The sequence below is a fragment of the Neopelma chrysocephalum genome, unplaced genomic scaffold (assembly GCF_003984885.1).
Source record: "Neopelma chrysocephalum unplaced genomic scaffold, ASM398488v2 Primary Assembly neopelma1_25, whole genome shotgun sequence".
Classification (NCBI taxonomy): domain Eukaryota; kingdom Metazoa; phylum Chordata; class Aves; order Passeriformes; family Pipridae; genus Neopelma; species Neopelma chrysocephalum.
The window spans coordinates 10,721,411-10,734,757 of NW_020897694.1; the positions used below are offsets into that span (position 1 = coordinate 10,721,411).

The following is a 13,347-nucleotide window of genomic DNA, read 5'->3' on the forward strand; positions in this document are numbered from 1 at the left end:
AAAAAAAAAAAAAAAAAAAAAAAAAAAAAAAAAAAAAAAAAAAGACAAAATCAAACACCCCCTATATTCAGCTGACTAATTGGCATAAGGGGGGAACATTATTCCAGAAGAAACCAACTCAAAGTTTAGTTATTGAAGAATCCAGTGTTGGACAAACATCTGTAAGTACTAGTTGTCTCGTCAAATGCTGACTAACCTCAGGTTTCAAAAGTAAAACTGTCAAAGAATAGCTTTTGCAGCCTCAGTCATAAAGCCTTTTTCCTTCTAGGTTGTCTTAAACATTCATCTGAGTTTTTAATGATTAATTCCCATTTCTATGACCACATTTTTCTAAAGCAGCTTTCATCTTATGGCAGCATCCAGTTAGAGGTAGGAGAAAGAGCACTGTGACAGGGTAATGTGCATTGCTATCTTTACTAGGCTGTGGTAGTAGTAGGCCTGATCCTGCACTGACCCATCTGATTTTAGATTGTTGTGTGCAAGGTCCTTGTATTCTGACTTGCTGAAGTTGATGGGAATTTAGAGTAGGCTTTTGACTGCATAAAGAGGAGTTCACACTGATGCTCTCAGAAGACACTCAGCTGAGGCCTACCATCTTACCTGTTCAATTCTTAAGGCTCTCTGTAAGGCTTCTCTTATTAAAGGTTCTTAAATCCTGTTCTGACCAAAATATTACTACCTGACACTAGATGATATCTCAAATTTGACCAAATCCCAAATTTTGAGATGAGGTGGTCTTCCCACTTAACACTCCAGTAGTGTCTACATAATCCAGCTAATTCCCAGTAGCCTATGTGGGGTTTATAACTTTTCTTTCCTCATAGCCCTTCCTCAAGAAGCAAACAGCAGTCTTAAAGCATCTGATACATTTTAGAATAATTAGAATTTGAGCAGCTTTTATATGAGTGAGAACTAATATGTGACAAGTGACACTTCAGTAACAGTCCATAGAGATAACATGCCCTGACAGAGGAGTATGGTTTCTATTTCTAATCTGGTCTAGCTGAGTGTGTGTTGGGATGAGTTAACTCTTTCCTTTAAGTCTAACCTATAAGAGGATATTGAGGAATGAGAGCTGGTTATCAGTCTGGGATCTAATGCCTAATTGGCTGACTTCCTGAAGGGCAGAATGCAAACTGCTTTTATCTTGAAGAGTTGCTTCTTAGAGTTGTGGTTCGGGCTGGGGAGAGGGACTGTGGAGTTTTCACCCCAGTGTTAGTTCATGTAATTTTCTGCTAGCTCCAAGGAAATTCTGTTTTCAACAGAGGAGGGTGATGCTGAGTTAGGAAGATGCTCAGGGGGAAAACTGAAACTTTCCTCCAGGTGTCCAGGACAATCTGGATTTGCTGACTTTAAGCTCCACATCAGTGTGGAGCAGACTGTCTTCAGCTTGAGGTTTGTCTCTCTTACTGTTGGTATTTACCAGGATTCTTACAAGTGTATCAAAACCTAAAATATGTGTGTGTGTGCTGCTTAAAGGTGTTTGCTCACATACCTCCTTAAGGCATGAAATTAATGTTAGTTTGCCCTAGTCCCTAGGGGTATGGGAAAGCAACTCCCCCTGTTCAGTTGTTTTGGTAGAACCACTCACCTAAGCGTCTTGCCTGCTTCAAAGTTCAACAGCAGTTCAAAGTTCCTCAAACCAAACCAAGTGTTCAAGTTGCTGAATGATTAAACACAGGATATATGATGTTTTCTCAGATTTCTTAATCAAGTCATGATGTACATAGACTGTCTAGCTGCTCTTTTCAGTAATTTTTCAGGCGGCTACATACACTTAAATGTAGAGTTGAGAATAAGCTTTGAGGAACAAGAATTTTGTTATGATAAGTAACGTTAATGGAATTAGTTGCTTGCTGGCCAGAGATGCCTGTGGAAGTCCGTTTTAGCAAGTAGGGGATTTCCTAGTTCTGTTAGCTGTTCAGAATATGTACTCTCCGAAGCCCTTAACAATAGAACCGTGGTATTCTTCAAGCATAGTACTTTCTCCAAAATCAGCCTGAGGAGTCCTAATTCGATATATGAAACACAGCTTTAAACTGTCTCTGAAACAGGTTTTAAATAGCTTTATTCTTTGTCTCTAAGTTTATTTCTCTTCATTTCCTTTTGTGGTGAATCTGGCATCTAGAATGGTTACTTTCCTCCGAGTTCTGAGAATTGTCATCTTGATAAGAATATTTCGCCTGGCTTCACAAAAGAAGCAACTTGAAGTGGTGACCAGGAGAATGGTAAGTCTGCCTCTTAATATATCTAGGCTATCACTACTGTTTCCAACTCTAGCTCTTTCTGCAGGCACCCATCGATGGTAAATAGGAAGACTGGCCACAGCCTATTGCTCTGCTATTGATAGTATTGCCCAAGCAGCATGTCTGTTCAGTTTCCCTGACAGGCTACCGGAGCTTTGTCTCCGACTTCAGCAGAGCTAGTAGTTCTTAACTTTGCTCAAGTAAGCAGAAAATTGACCTGGAAGGCTGGCATATCAAAGTGATTGCACCACCACCATGTGTCTCAACTGGCAATTTCTAGCTTGTGTGGTACATAGACTGTTTCCCCTCATGTGGGGGAAGGTAGGAGTTTTAATGCTTCTGATGCTTTATTTTGGGTGAAAACAAAACAACCTTACTGTTGAAGCCCTATCCACTGTAAATACCTCTTATTTTCATCAGGGCCATTAAAGTGGTACTTTAAGCTTCAAGGATATCCTATTGCTTAGCAATAAGCCATTTTAGTTATGCTGCCCTTAACTTTATTCTTTCTTCCTTCAGCCTCCAAACACTCAAATAACAATGACAGATGCATGCTGCAGTCTGTGGAGAATTTGCAGTGTTCCTTTTACTAGAATAAACTTTGATACTTCAGGGTAAAAATTCTGTACAGAGCTTCTACCTAAAAGCTATGTTACTCTCAGCTAATGCTGCACACTTTGCTATAGCAAAATGAGGTTCTGCTGCTCAGGCTTAACTTCTGAGTCTAGTTGATGGCTGATTTTTCCTGGTAACTGGCAATACTTGGTGATCTTTGGCATTCCTGTGGCAGACTAAGTCTCCTTTCTTTTTTTGTCAGGTCTCTGAAAACAAAAGGCGTTATATGAAAGATGGCTTTGATCTGGATCTCACTTATATTACTGGTTTGTATAAACAAATGTCACTTTGCAGCATGTTAATCCTGCTAAGCCTTGTTCTTCACTTAATAAGAGTTTGATGTGACATACAACCAATGTTTTAGACTAAGGAAACTTATGTATGAAGTCAAACCAGGCCTACTCCTTTTCTGTGGGATTTTGAAATACGGATTCGTGACTCTGGCACGTTTCTCAAGAATTAGTCCTCTGGGAGAGAGTTGTACATGCTGTATGTAATGATAGAAAATCTCCTGAGGCCTAGGGAATCAGAGCTGAGAAACTATTGACTTAGAGTATTTTTGCTTCTGATTCTGTGCAGACTGACATTAATGGTGTCTGATGCTTTGGGAAGCACTATTTGTCTTGCTCTAGCTATGCTAAATGTAGAGGAAAGCCTCTCAGAAATGGGTAGGTTGTTCTTATAATTAGGGTAGGAATAAGACATTTCATAAGGATGTTGCTCAATCACGTAGTTCTTACATGTAGGGGAGCTTTCTGCTGTTACTGCTGATTGCTGTCTTCTCCACAGATCGAATCATTGCAATGTCATTTCCATCTTCTGGGAAGCAGTCTTTCTACAGGAACCCCATAAAGGTAAAAATCTCATCTACCAAGTTCACTCTTTCTGAAACTCGTTTCTTTTATAGGTTCCCTCTAATTTACATGTGGACTAGATCATGTCAGTCCTAGTTCTGCTGGCGTGGCTGGTTGGAATGACTGACTGATGGTCTCCACTGTGCTGTTTGTGTTGTAGTGCCTCAGCTAAGCCTAATGGGATGTATCTCAGTGTGGACACATTGGCATTCTGATGCTCCCATTCCTTGGGAATGCTTTGGAGAATCAAGGTAGTTCTGTCCCAGGCTAGTAATAGTGATAAGATCTATTCAGCTAAAAATTGTTTAAAAGGTCTGCATAATGTCCTTTTCAGAGATGCTGCCTGATTTTGTAGAAACGTATATAGGGTAAGGAAGATAGTTGCAGTAGTACTTTTATTCCAGACAAGAACCTGAGTTGGAAAGGCTTGCTTTGAACAGTCCAGGGGCTGTTCATGAATGCAGTTGCTGATCCCATGTGGGTGGTTGAGGTGGCAGTGGAAATGAGGAGTAGAGCACTAACTACTCTGAACTCTTGTCTTGTTATTGCTTAGGAAGTTGCAAGATTTTTGGACACCAAACATCCAGACCACTATAAAGTCTACAATCTCTGCAGTAAGTATGTTTAGCTGCTGACTACATTGAAATATTGGTAAACAGAAATGCATCTCTTCAAGGTATTCTGCTGCCAATAGCAGATCTCAATCAAAAAGTGCATACCTATCTCTGACTACATTCTGTCTTGAATGTGGCTATTGACTGTACCAGAGCTTGCAAAGCTAATCTAATATTGTACTGAAGCTTGCAAAGGAGATACTGGATGTCTTGCAGTTTAGACTTCCTTGTTCATGCTGAAAAATTGCTTCAGTGTTCCAAAGTTCTTATTAAAAATAAAAGTTGAAAACTAGACCTGGGCTAAAACTTGAGGTAATGTTGGAGAATCTTCTAATGAAGGCTTAGAAGAATGAGGTGGAGAATAGTTAAAAGCTATTCTGTTTAGAAGTGTCTAAAAAAAATTCTTCATAAACAACTATTTTGAGGTTCCTGCTTCATAGCAGTGTCAGAGCTGGAAGCAAGGTATGTTCTAGAAGCAGTGATACTTGAAGTCATTAAAAAGTAAAACTGTCCTCTGGCCAGCAGAGAGATGGATAGGGGAGGTCAGATGGGGGATGTGGTGTTAGTGGCTTTTTACCACTTTGCCTGCAGGTTTTGCTGTGGTTGACCCTGACACTGCATCAGAACACTAACTTTCAGATCCCAAGTAATCTTTGTGAAAAGGAATGACCCTCTGTGCCTGGAGATAAAATTTAAGTGAGAAGTGTTAAACTAGAAGCTGAACAATCATGGCTGTAGCCAAATTACCTCACAAGTTTTTTTCATTTTGATCTTTCTATGTACACAACTGTCCTTTAGAAACTAGTATATGCTCAGACCAGTGGTTGTGTGTCACCACTTTATTTGTTGCAATCCTCTTCCCCTTCCTGGCATAACTTCAGATCTTTTCTTGTAGGTGAAAAAGGCTATGACCCCAAGTACTTTCACTACAGAGTGGAAAGGATATTTATTGATGACCACAATGTCCCGGCACTACAGTGAGTCTTGTCAAGAACTACATTGCAATAGTTCTGCGTAGGCGTTTACGTTGATGCACTAATTTTCCTCTTATTTAGGGACATGCTGAAATTCACTGGCAGTGTTCGTGAATGGATGAGTCAAGATGAAAAGAACATCGTAGCAATTCATTGTAAAGGAGGCAAAGGTAGAATTTCTCATGTGTAGTCTGTGTATGCTACAAATTGCACTTCGTTGTTATTATAGCTTCTTTGATGTAAGTATGGCCCTAAACCATACTGTGAGATGGGGTTACAGTGTAACTTGACAAATTCTGCAGACACTGAGTAGCAACAGTATAATACTGTGTTTAGTATTACAGAACCCATAGGATGCACTCAGTCCCCTTGTCCAGATCATTGGTAAGATATTAAACAGAACTGGCCCCAGTACTGAGGCCTGCAGACACCAGTGGTGGCCGGCCACCACTGGTCTAACTCCATTCACCACCACTCCCTGGGCCTGATTATCCAGCCAGTTTTTCACCCAGTGAAGAGTGCATTTGTCTGAGCCATGAGCAGCCAGTTTCTGCAGGAGAATGCAGTGGGAAATGGTGTCAAAGGCTTTACTAACATCCAAGTAGGTAACATCTACAGTCTTTCCTTCATCTATTAAGTGGGTCACCTTCTCATAGAAGGAGATCATATTGGTCAAGCAGGACCTGCCCTTCATAAACCCATGCTGGCTGCGCCTGATCCCCTGGCTGTCCTGTATGTGTTATGCGATGACACTCAAGATGATCTCCTCCATAACCTTACCCCCCTAGAATGTTCTGGGTGCTGCTGGATCTTAAGATACACACCATATTAGGTGATGAAGTCTTATGGAAAAAAGATAGTCAAAGCTACCTTATATGAGCTAACCTGCAGATGCTATCTGCAACCAGTAGTAGTGTGGGAGCACTACTCCCACATGCATAAATAACTGCAAGTAAGCCAAACTTCCCTGCAAACACATGCCAAGCATCTGCTATTACTATCTGTTAAGCAAATACTTGGCTTAAGACAGGTAGTTCCTTAACATTAAAAAAAGTTGCCCCAAGGTGAAGCTCTGTTTTAAAAGGTTTTGCAAAACTGAATGTTGAAGCTACAGCTTGAAGAACAAATGTAGGGAGGGTGACTTGACCTCTGAGATTTTAAATTAAAAACTGAAACTATGCAGGATTTTTATGCTAGCAGACTTGATGGTTTCTTAGTATGGTTGTGGGAAAATAGTTGGGGCAGAGAAACAACTCTGGGACTTCTAGCATTGGGAAGTGCTGTTTATAGCCTTGTTTAGTAGAGTGCTATCCTCTATCACCTGCTGAATGGAGAATGTAGATATTGACCAGTATCCTAAGTGTCTCTAGTAATACTACAAAGAAATGTGGGGACTGCTTTCAAGGAACAACTTAACAAACTGTAGTATCTTGTCTTTAAGTCATTATTCTCTGAATACAGCTACTTGACTGTCACAACTCTTGAAATAGATGAGATCACAGGAGATGACTTCACCTTCACAAATATAATCCCAAATACTTTTGAACTGCTGTAATATAACTTGTCTCATATTTCTAATACAGGCAGGACTGGAACAATGGTCTGTACCTGGCTAATAGACAGTGACCAGTTTGAAAGCGCAAAGGTAAAAGCTGTTTATTTTTGTTTAGTATACAAAATGCTCCTTAGAAACTACTGAATTGGTGAAATGCAGTAATAGTCTGCAGAAAATTCTATACTAAAAAAAGATTCAGTGAAAAATCTGTTTTTACTAAAAGTTCTTGCAAGTCTTGCTACTATGTAAATTCTGATGCAGTCTATTCTTGATCAGTAAGAACTGGGAAAGTAGCATTTAACAGGATACCAACTTGAAGCACTCTTATTGGAGGCATAATAGACCTAGGGCCTTGAGCAACAATGTAAACTGTAGGTGACTTCTGAACAAACTCTACTAATGATAGTGTCACTGGTTTTAAGTGGTCTTAAAAAATTTTTTTCCCCAGTCTCCCTCCAAGTAGTGTGAGGCATCAAGACTTGACTTGTCTTGACAGCCAGCAGAAAGCCCTTCTGGGGAAAGGCAGAAAGATCAGCAAGCCGCAGCCAGGACAGGTGCTTATGCTGCTTTAGTATACGAGGTCTGGTATATCAGTCTGGAGACTTGGAATGCAGAAGGCCCAGGTCACTCAAGGTAGTCTGGGCAGACTATATTCATTTAATCACTTGATTTCCTCAGTCTTCCTCATTGTGAAGATCTGAACTAATGTTTGGCTTTGTCTGCCACAGACCACTTGAGAAATATAGATGGTTCTAAAGAAATTGCTTAGAAGTTATTACTCTCCCTCACTCTTTCATGGGTGACAGACTTAATGTATCTGACTTCCTAATTAGTACTTTCTTATTCTAGTTAAAAGTCTCCTTTAGAAGGTACCAAAACAACTATTGCATATTTTCCCTTGCATTCCCATATTGGACTTGAGTAGTGTAGTTGTAGTTTAAAATCCACTTTTCAGGAAGGGGAATAGTGGTGGGATAGATATCTTAACCCTTGAAATTTTCTTCTTGTGTAGGAAAGCTTGGACTACTTTGGGGAGAGAAGAACCGATAGAAGCACAAGTACTAAGTTTCAAGGAGTTGAAACTCCATCCCAGGTAAGCTTGAGCAGGTTCAGTAACAGTAGCCAAACCAATACTAACCTTGTGAGTGCTTGTGCTGCCCCACATCCACTGCCTTGTTTCAGAGTTGTAGGTTTCTACTATTTCCTGAACTTTCTGTACTCTTTCTTTACTCTTTCTGTAAGAGTTGGAAGGCTAACAACTGATAGAGTTGCATTGCATCTTTCCCTCTCCCCTTATGCCGTTCTCTTCCTAATAACATCAAATCTGAAGTATAGTATCTAAGATAACAGTATTCTTGAGATTAGAAAAGCTTTCAGTCCAACCCTACTGTTCAAGCAGGGTGAGCTGGAGACAGTTGCCTATGGATGTGTCCGGTCAGGTCTAGAATATCTGCACAGATGGAGACTCCACAACATGTCTGGGCACCCTCACAGGAGCATGACACTGTAAGACAATTAGGCTGTTTATCAAGGATGCACAGAAGCCTGCAGGCTAGCCTGCTATGGGGCCATGGCACAGATGTGGCTGGGTGGAAGAATGCATTCTCTACAGACTGCATTCACTGGGAAATACCACACAGGTTTTTTATCTCAGACCATGGGGCTTTGCTCATATTAATTCACTGTACTGTATGATGGAGGGGTGTGAAGTAAATCTGGTGACAGAGGTACTTTAATTTATGGTATAAGATAGAAGTACAACTGTCCTTCAGAACATACTTCAGTAAAATGGAAGTATCTTGTATGTTTAAACATTCAGCCTCTTAAAACTACAATATAAAAGCTCCTCACTTCTTGCTGAACTAAAAAGTACAGAATTTCTGAAAACATGAAATTTAAATGCTGATTAAAAATGTAGGTGTTAAATTTGTCTAGAGGATTGTTTGGACTGGGGAGGGGAAGGATAACAAATGGCTTTCTTCTTATTTTTGGGCTTTGGAGAGCTAAAAACTTAGAGTGGAAGACGTATTTAAATCCTACTTCTGCCTAGAATTAATCTGTGTTGGGTACAGGAACTGCATAATGTGTCTGGTTTTTTTGTGTTACAGAGTAGGTATGTTGGGTATTATGAGATCCTGAAAAACAAGTATAACTTGAAACTCCCACCAGAGAGACAACTCAAAATAAAAAACCTCAAAATCCACACTATACATGGTAAGAACTCTTGAATTTGGGCATTCCTCTATCTGATAATTGTTTCCTATTACAGGCAGCTGATATCTACTGTCTTTCCTGCTAAGCCCATGATAGGAATGTAGATTTACTTGGATTTGAGAATTTAAATGACACAGAATACAGTGAAGAGTATTTTGAAGTCAGTGAAGAGTATTTTGAAGTCAGTTGCTCTGTGTTTTGCTTTCTGTGTGTCCGGTCGAATGATGGCTCACATACAACCTGCTCTGTTCTGGAAAGAGAATCACTTTTCAAGTTAGACTAACTCCACATGTGGAACTGGACGCACTAGTGTTTCTCAGCTTTATATACATACCTGTTTCTGTACATGTGTACAGGTAATCTTAATCAAAGGCTGGAAGTTCATCCCTCATTGTTTTAGAGGACTTCAAACTGCAGTTCTTGTTCAGTCAGTGAAACTAGACTCTACATTAGCCTGTTCCACTAGTGAGATTCACTGCTACTTCAGTATACAATTTTCAACCACAGAATCCTGATTTACCTTTAGCATTTGAGTTCTCTAGAGTCTTTCGCAAGGCAGTCTGGAAAGAAGGCACTTTTGAATGGGATTGCACTTGGTTTTCATGACCACTTTTGTGTTTCCAGCTAATATGCATGCTCTAGTATAATGCAATGCTTTCTTCCTAGGAGTTGGGAAGGGCAATGGAACTGATATGAAGGTGCAGATAATAACAAGGAAGCAAGTTGTACTGGAATGTGTATGTGCCAGTCAACAAAACTGCAGGGTGAGTACTGTGAAATCTCATCATTTGAGTCACAGAAGCTGGAAGCTGACTTACAGGTCAAAAGTGTCTTTGTACAGAAGTTGAATACTTGACGTAAAACTATCTAACTAAATGGATGAGGTAAATTCTGAGAGGATGAAAAAGCTAAGCTTTGCTAAGTCCTAGGAAAAGCAGTGGTAAGATAGTGAAGATTTCCCTAGGAGTCACTTAAACACAAATAGCTCACTCTGTCCTGAGTAGCTTAAATTGTTGGCTATTATTCTAGCACTGCTGTTGTGTTTGTATACCATGAATGAATAGCTAGGTATTGTCATGAATTGGTTCCTTGTCTCTCTGCAGTAACTTCTCATAAAACAAACTTTATTCTGTTACCTAGCTCTTCTTTGATTCTGAAAGTGACTCTGTAGTCATTGGCTTGGAAGACTGCCCTGTTATAAGTGGTGATGTGAAAGTCAGATTTGAATCAGAATCTGTAAGTATAACAGTGTGAAGACCTTCACTTGGGTATGGGGAGAGGCTGCAGTGCACACTGCAGCTGGGTCCTGGCTGGCTGTGTGGTGTGGGGCAGAACCTGTTTTTCCCCAGTGACTCCTGCTGTGTAGGGTGGTTTCACTGTGCACTGAGGGATGCAGCAAGTGGTGCTACTTCAGCCTAGGCAAGCAGGGGAGTCATCTGGCTGTTCATACAGCAGTGTGATCAAGATGTCTTAGTTGAGTACCTGCTTCTAACACGAGGCTCTTACCTCATTGTATTGAGTGACCTAGTACTGAAACAATTGCAGTGAAAATAGTGATCTGTGTGTGATATTGGGATCTTCAAGTGTACTGATTGTGACACTGTGGCTTTGTAAACCAAGCTACTGAGGACAGGTGGGTACTCTTGCTCTGCAAAAAGACTCCTGTTGTCCAACACAGTCCTTAAACAAGTCCTTAATCCTTTGTGTTTAGGATCTCCCAAAAGGCTATGATGACTGCCCATTCTTCTTCTGGTTCAACACTTCCTTTATTGAAAATAACAGGTAAATGATCATTGTAACTGTCTCCAGATCTTAAATTCTGATGTCTGAACTGAGCTGGAAGTTCATAAACATAGTAAAGCTGAGATAGGCTTGATGAGCCAGCTGTCTTAACTTCCAAGTCGGTACTGGTCTTTGACCCTCAGCTGTAACTTATGAGCAGGCAGCTTCTTGCACTGTGCTAAGTATTTTAAACATATGTGAGGTTTTTATCTTAAGCCACTGGACTATTTCCTGAGTGCTCTAAGCATTGTTAATGAATTTTAAGTCAAAAATCTAATGTTAACTATTCAAATCTGCCGTCCTCTGTTGTACGGCTGCCTAAAAGGCTGGCACTCACTCAGTAGCTTAGCAGGCAAGCATTAAAACCATACTTAGAAGTACTGATGCTTGGGATCCAAAGAAAGGCTGTCTTATGGCTTCTCATGTTTTTGATAAAGTTAGAAATTACTGTGGTTTTGCTTGCTGAGACTAGAACTCCTGGGGAAGCTCCAGCCAGTGAAAGTTGGACTTGTCTGTCTTGCTTGGGGAGTGATGTAGAAACGTGAGACAGGAGATCCTTATCTTCTGCTTTGACAGATTTAGGCAGAGGAACAGTGAACTTGACATAGGAAATAAAATTACTGTGTTCTCCATGACTAGAATAGAAAGGAAACAATTTTTACTGAACTGATCCTGCCAGAGTATGAGGAGAGGTAGCCTCTAGTCTGTAACTGTAAACTTAATATGCTGAACCAGCAATGCACCTTGCTATCTAGGTGCAGACACTCATTAGACCAAGCCAGTGCCAGGAGAAATGTATGCCTACTGTCTGACAGCCCTGAAACATTGCCATTTTGAGAGTTTTGCTGAAGTGCTTTGTTTACTCCAGAACTAGGGAGGATGCCCCACCAGGCCTTCATTTCTCCCTTCCTGCCCAGAGAATTCTGGTAGACCTGAAGTGGACTAGGTCTGATCAGAAGTGAAACAGCTCTTAAGGCAGTGCTTCTATCTCTATATCTCTAATTCATCTATAACTGATGTGCGAGTGCTTTTAAATGATAACTAGACGTGAATTTAGTAAACATTAAAATTGGAGAATGTACCTGATGAAGTTGAGCACTGAATTGAATCCTTACCTTTAGGAAGATCAATTATTAAATTAGTGACACTCGCATCCTATCGGGAGACCTTGAGCTGAATGCAACATTAATTTTACTCTAACGGTCTTGCATTATGGGGCTCTGGGAGGGGTGGATGTGGAACCAACCCAAAAACTCATCAGGTTGACTTTGTTTCTCAGACTATTTCAGATGCAAATTGTTGTGCAGGCATGGCTGATGTGTGTTTCAATTCAAGATCTGGGGCTATATTTCGTATTCCAGGGCTGAGCTTGAAACTTCTGTGGATGGCTGAAAGAAAAAGTATGTCTCAGGTTGTTAAGATATATTACTGAATTTTGTCTTTTAGACTTTACCTTCCCAGGAATGAGCTGGATAACCCTCACAAGTCTAAAACTTGGAAAGTCTATAGCGAGACATTTGCTGTGGAGGTGAACTTTATTGATTCATAAGCGAAATCTGAAAGAAGGGAAACATGTAAAACTCATCTATTTCCTGGAGAATGTCTTGCTGTTTCAGTATAAAGTGAAGCAGTCTAATTTTCATGTACTTAATGTATAACTGTGTAGATACAACTTCTCAAATAAAGTTACATGAAGTTCTGTTGTGCAGGGTAATAATACTCTGAAGAGTTATTTAGTAACTGTCACATCATCCTTAGGAGCTTAGGTATCTCTGCATACAGGTAATTCCTGTTTTAGTAATCTAAGCTAATTGCTGGTCTCTAAGCAATATCATTAACCCAAAGGTGGGTGAAGACCAGCAATCTGCATGAGACTGAAAAAATCTGACACATCTCCCTCAGCACCAGGGTTTTCCACAGATCAGTAGAATATGGGAATTTTGAGGGAGAAATATTAGTCTTCCTATATCAGATTACTGCTGCTTGAGTAGAAGCCTTGGTATTAAACTGCTCTTCATCAGGAGTCATTGGTGTACGGGTTTGAGCAACACATGTCCTGGGAGCTGCCTGTGGAGGTTGGAGACTGCACAGCTGCTTTTCTACTACTGTACCTCCCCACAAAGGGCTGCGACGGCCACATGCCCTAAGACTTAAGTTTGTGTCTCATCAGCTCAGGAGCATGACAGCTGCCTGGGATCACTTAGTGAGGCTTGCCTTAATACCTGCATGTGGTGGGTTTGATCTGTGCACCTGCCCACTTGAGCTAATAGTGCAAATGCTCACTGACCCCTCTTGAGCTGTACTAAGACCTGTAATTCACAACTTCCAGGAGACTTATTCTGCTTCCAACTGTTCTCAGCAGTGCAGCTCTTCTATGGAGACTATATCTTCCTCAATGTGAAATATGTTCAGGTGTTAGCTTCTTGGTTCTGTTGCTTTCTTAGTCTTTAAATTGTTAGGAACCAAGAGTGAAAGGGAAGTGATGTAGCTTTC

General features: G+C 40.5%; 1 protein-coding gene across 4 annotated transcripts in view; it reads left to right on the forward strand.

Moving 5' to 3' along the window:
* Window positions 1–12,564, forward strand: part of LOC113963427 (phosphatidylinositol 3,4,5-trisphosphate 3-phosphatase TPTE2-like) — a 19,550-nt gene extending 6,986 nt beyond the window's left edge. For all 4 annotated transcript variants that reach the window (XM_027674452.1, XM_027674454.1, XM_027674451.1 and 1 more), the window contains exons 7-19: window positions 2,129–2,228; window positions 3,064–3,127; window positions 3,651–3,715; window positions 4,269–4,329; window positions 5,225–5,306; window positions 5,385–5,473; window positions 6,887–6,948; window positions 7,871–7,951; window positions 8,967–9,072; window positions 9,739–9,836; window positions 10,213–10,308; window positions 10,784–10,854; window positions 12,301–12,564. In XM_027674452.1, the coding sequence (XP_027530253.1) occupies window positions 2,129–2,228; window positions 3,064–3,127; window positions 3,651–3,715; window positions 4,269–4,329; window positions 5,225–5,306; window positions 5,385–5,473; window positions 6,887–6,948; window positions 7,871–7,951; window positions 8,967–9,072; window positions 9,739–9,836; window positions 10,213–10,308; window positions 10,784–10,854; window positions 12,301–12,403 (1,078 nt within the window). In that variant the 3' untranslated portion in view covers window positions 12,404–12,564. The remainder of the gene's footprint in view (window positions 1–2,128; window positions 2,229–3,063; window positions 3,128–3,650; window positions 3,716–4,268; window positions 4,330–5,224; window positions 5,307–5,384; window positions 5,474–6,886; window positions 6,949–7,870; window positions 7,952–8,966; window positions 9,073–9,738; window positions 9,837–10,212; window positions 10,309–10,783; window positions 10,855–12,300) is intronic.
* Window positions 12,565–13,347: the final 783 nt, after the last annotated feature.